General features: G+C 51.0%; 1 protein-coding gene across 1 annotated transcript; it reads right to left on the bottom strand.

The window, feature by feature from the left end:
- Nucleotides 1–1764: 1764 nt before the first annotated feature.
- LOC123093202 (uncharacterized) lies at nucleotides 1765–3095 on the bottom strand. Its single transcript, XM_044515115.1, has one exon. It carries the CDS (start codon nucleotides 2465–2467, stop codon nucleotides 1919–1921), a length of 549 nt encoding a protein of 182 aa, XP_044371050.1. The 5' UTR covers nucleotides 2468–3095; the 3' UTR covers nucleotides 1765–1918.
- Between the last annotated feature and the right edge of the window lie 506 nt (nucleotides 3096–3601).

Below are 3601 nucleotides of genomic sequence, written 5' to 3'. Positions count from 1 at the left end.
CCCGCCACCAGTCCGATCTCCGGCGTCGGCGCTTCCCCACGCCATGCCGGTGGCTCGCCTCCCCGCCTAGACTCGTCGGGTTCCACCGCCGCCCCAACGGCGCCGAACTCTGCAGTAGCCGAGCGTATCCGGCTCTGGAGACAAGCTCGCCACGCCACCCGCCGTAGTAGCAGTCTGTGAGTAGATCGAGTTTTAGGCTCTTTTTGCGGTGATGCATGTCGATTTCGTCTGTAGTTTGTAGGATGTTCTAGTAGATCTAGCCGCAGGTTCATCTATGCGTGGATGCATGTCTTTGTCCGTTTCTAATTTTTTGATGGCTAATGTAAGCTCATGCCGTAGCCTTGATCTGTAAGTACCTGCAGTCCGTGTAATTCCATCTCATTAAATGCATCTTCTATTGGAAGAGAAAGGAATCACATAATTAAGGTCAAATGCAGCCTACCAAACAATATCTGCTATATATTGCATCTCTCGTGCACCTATATCATACAGTCCACCAAACACACATCTCGACTCATCTTTGCATTAGCTCAACCAGGCTAGGCTCACCCAGGACCCCCATGCGATGCAGGCTAGAGGCACCCAGGCAACCAAATACCCCCTAAAGAACGGGGGCATCATCCACAGCAGGGAATCGGAGACAGATTTAATTAGGTGGCCATGTACTGTAGGTTGATTAGGCAAAATAGCAGGGTGTTGTTTGCAAAAGTGCGGGCAACGGTTGGTCCGGCCAGCTGGTTGCTACTTGTCACGCTGTGATAGGCCGGGGACTAAATCATCACATGCAGTGCAAGTTGAGGTATGATGGAGTTGCATTTTACAAGTTTGGGATTAAATCATTACATTCTATGCAAGTTAGGGTACCTCTGGTGCTTTTACCTCTTACCAAAAGTTCGACGCCGCGGTGTACTTGGCTGGTAGTGTTGAAGCTGCTATTTTCGTCTAGCAAGTTGTGCACTGTTGGGAACCGTTTGAGAGTAGCAAGATGGTCTTGTGACGAGCCGGAACAGGGGTGTAAGATTTGCCATATTTAGCCTAGGTGAATTGAATACTGTTCTGCACCGTCCTGTAGTAATGAACCTCCCGGATGATTAACTGTAATTTGCAGAGGAAAGAGACCTTGGCATGCAACCAACCGTATGGGCTTCTAATTACTAACGTCTAACGCCATCGTCCAACTCTTCTACTCCCTTTGTCTAGGTGTGTAAGTCATTTTACGAAAACCAAATAATTCCAAAACATTTAGGCGCGGTGCATTAACTTCTACCTCGTTTCTTGTTTCTTGACATATTAACCAATAAGAAGCGAGGGGTGTGCATGATTTTAATGACTTGGGACTATCAAACACGACATGCAATGGTTAGTTCATTGCATGCAATACTATTAATTAGCAAATAAACATTAATGCCTCTCGTTTTTCCCTCCTCCTTGGTCACGGTGCACAACCTAAGATGACTTACTCACCTAGACGGAGGGAGTAATTACTTTCTTGCTTTGTTGTTGCTCCCTGCGCTCTTTGTATGTGCAGGACAGGAGCTGCTTTCGACAAAAAGTTTCAGTGGCCGGTGGAGGCCAATTACTGAAAGGTTCTGACACCCGTCCGGCTCTCTAAAACTTGCCCTTTTGGCCTAGCTCATTGGACATGGTTCGGCAGCGTTTGCGGCAAATCGAAGCCACTTGGATGGGTTCTCTAATTTGTTGCAGAAGAAAAGACGCCGTCCAGCTACGGAAAGATGCATGCAATAAGTAAAGCCGCTGCTCAGCTCTGGCTTTGCATATAACAAGATCCTTCCTCTTCTTTGCCCCTGCGCTACACTAAGAAGTTGATGAAAATAATGGAGGGTTTAGGAGATGGTCGTGCAAGCAAAGGGAGCCGGAGTGCACCGTGCATGCAAACGAAACGCGCGGACGTTCCTTGCTACAAACCGTCGAGGCCAAACGACTCCGGCGGTGCACCGAACTTGGACGGCACGATCACAGACGATAACACCTTAAACGCCTTCTTTGCGCTCGTCTCCGTGCTGCCGTCCAACTCCAAAACGTCGGTGGCCCAAAGATCGTCTCCAGCTTCTCCCACTGTTACCGACGGCGGCGGCGCCTCCGCTCGGCTCGGCACGACGAAGCTGGGCTGCACCGAGTTGGCCGCCACGTGCACGGTCTCTGCCTTGGCGCGGCAGCCTAGGGACAGCTGCGGCGAGAGCGCCGGCTGCTGCCAGTCCCGTAACACAGCGACGAGCGCAAACTGGTCGCCCACCCCGGCACCGCACGCCGACGACGACCTGCCCGCGGCCGCCCTCGCCACGACGTACTGCCTCTTACTCAGCCTGGCTGCGGCGCCGTGCCGTGCAGCGAAGTTGGTGCGCGTGCTGTTCCCGCGCAGCACGCCTGCCGCCTCGTGGTAGGCGCACGCTGTTGGCGCAGCCTCCTCGCAGCGCCGCCTCTTCTTCCTCACATATCTCCCTCTCATGATTTTGTCTCACACAAGAACTCACACTGATGAGAAGAACTCAACACACACACACACACCCCAAGGAGAAGACAAGCCTCTAGCTTTGCCAGGGCGCTCTCTCCTTGATGAATACATTGGCTACATCTTTGGTGCTCAGCCCTCACGGCCTCCCTTCTCATTACTGAATATGACATATATATACACAAGTGACTCACGCAGGCACTAAGCACAGCCAGGCCACTAAGTCACATACTCACACATGACCCCCTCTCTCTCACCTAGAATCACTCCAGGATCTGCACGATCGGTGGCTTCACAACTTGTGCGCTAACTAACTTATGCATGCAAAGTAATCAACAGCTAACTACATGCACACCCCTTGACCAGATAACAACCTCTATGCGGCCACTACTTACCCACGAAGTTGGCTAACCACTTGCATGCATCTAACTAATCCATTCGGCCAGCCGGTTCGCTTTGCGGCCCATGCGCTTGTCGCATCACACAACTTTGCTGCCTCACGCAACACTGCAGCTTCACACTGCCATCGGCATCTCGCCGTGCTCGCCGCATCGCACGGCAGTTTGGCATATCTCCTTCTTGCCATGCCTTTGTCGAAGCAACACCGGACTAGCTACTCTAGACCATCTACACTATATGCAAAACTTAAAACAAATATGCAGATATAAAACATCAAGATTAGTTCTAATACACGCCGCGTCCTCTGACGACGTCGAAGGTGCCCAACGACAGGTGCACCGAGTCCTTGATCTCGGCCACCCACCGGCCCGACGGCCTCTCCCGGATTCCAAGGAAGCGGCGCACTTCTGCACTCCTGCCGCTCTCCTGTGCCGCCATGACACAGTTGTCCACGCGCGTTTTATAACCTGGAGTTAATTAGCTTAAGCGCCTAGCTAGATTGAATACGTTCACACATACTCCCTCCGTCTAGGTGTGTAAGTCATCTTACGAAAACCAAATAATCCCAAAACACTTAGGCGCGTTACATTAACTTCTACCTCGTTTCTTGTTTTTTGACATATCAACTAATAAGAAATGAGGGTGTGCATGTTTTTAATGACTTGAGACTACCAAACACGACATGCAGTGGTTAGTTCATTGCATGCAATGCTATTAATTAGCAAATAGACA

The sequence above is a fragment of the Triticum aestivum genome, chromosome 1B, assembly GCF_018294505.1.
Source record: "Triticum aestivum cultivar Chinese Spring chromosome 1B, IWGSC CS RefSeq v2.1, whole genome shotgun sequence".
NCBI lineage: Eukaryota > Viridiplantae > Streptophyta > Magnoliopsida > Poales > Poaceae > Triticum > Triticum aestivum.
Note: the sequence above shows the minus strand (reverse complement) of the source record. Positions and strands in the feature narration are given on the sequence as shown.

Bases quoted from the DNA above. Each gene is read 5' to 3' on its own strand.
- LOC123093202 (XM_044515115.1), bottom strand. From the start codon at position 2,467: ATGAGAGGGAGATATGTGAGGAAGAAGAGGCGGCGCTGCGAGGAGGCT.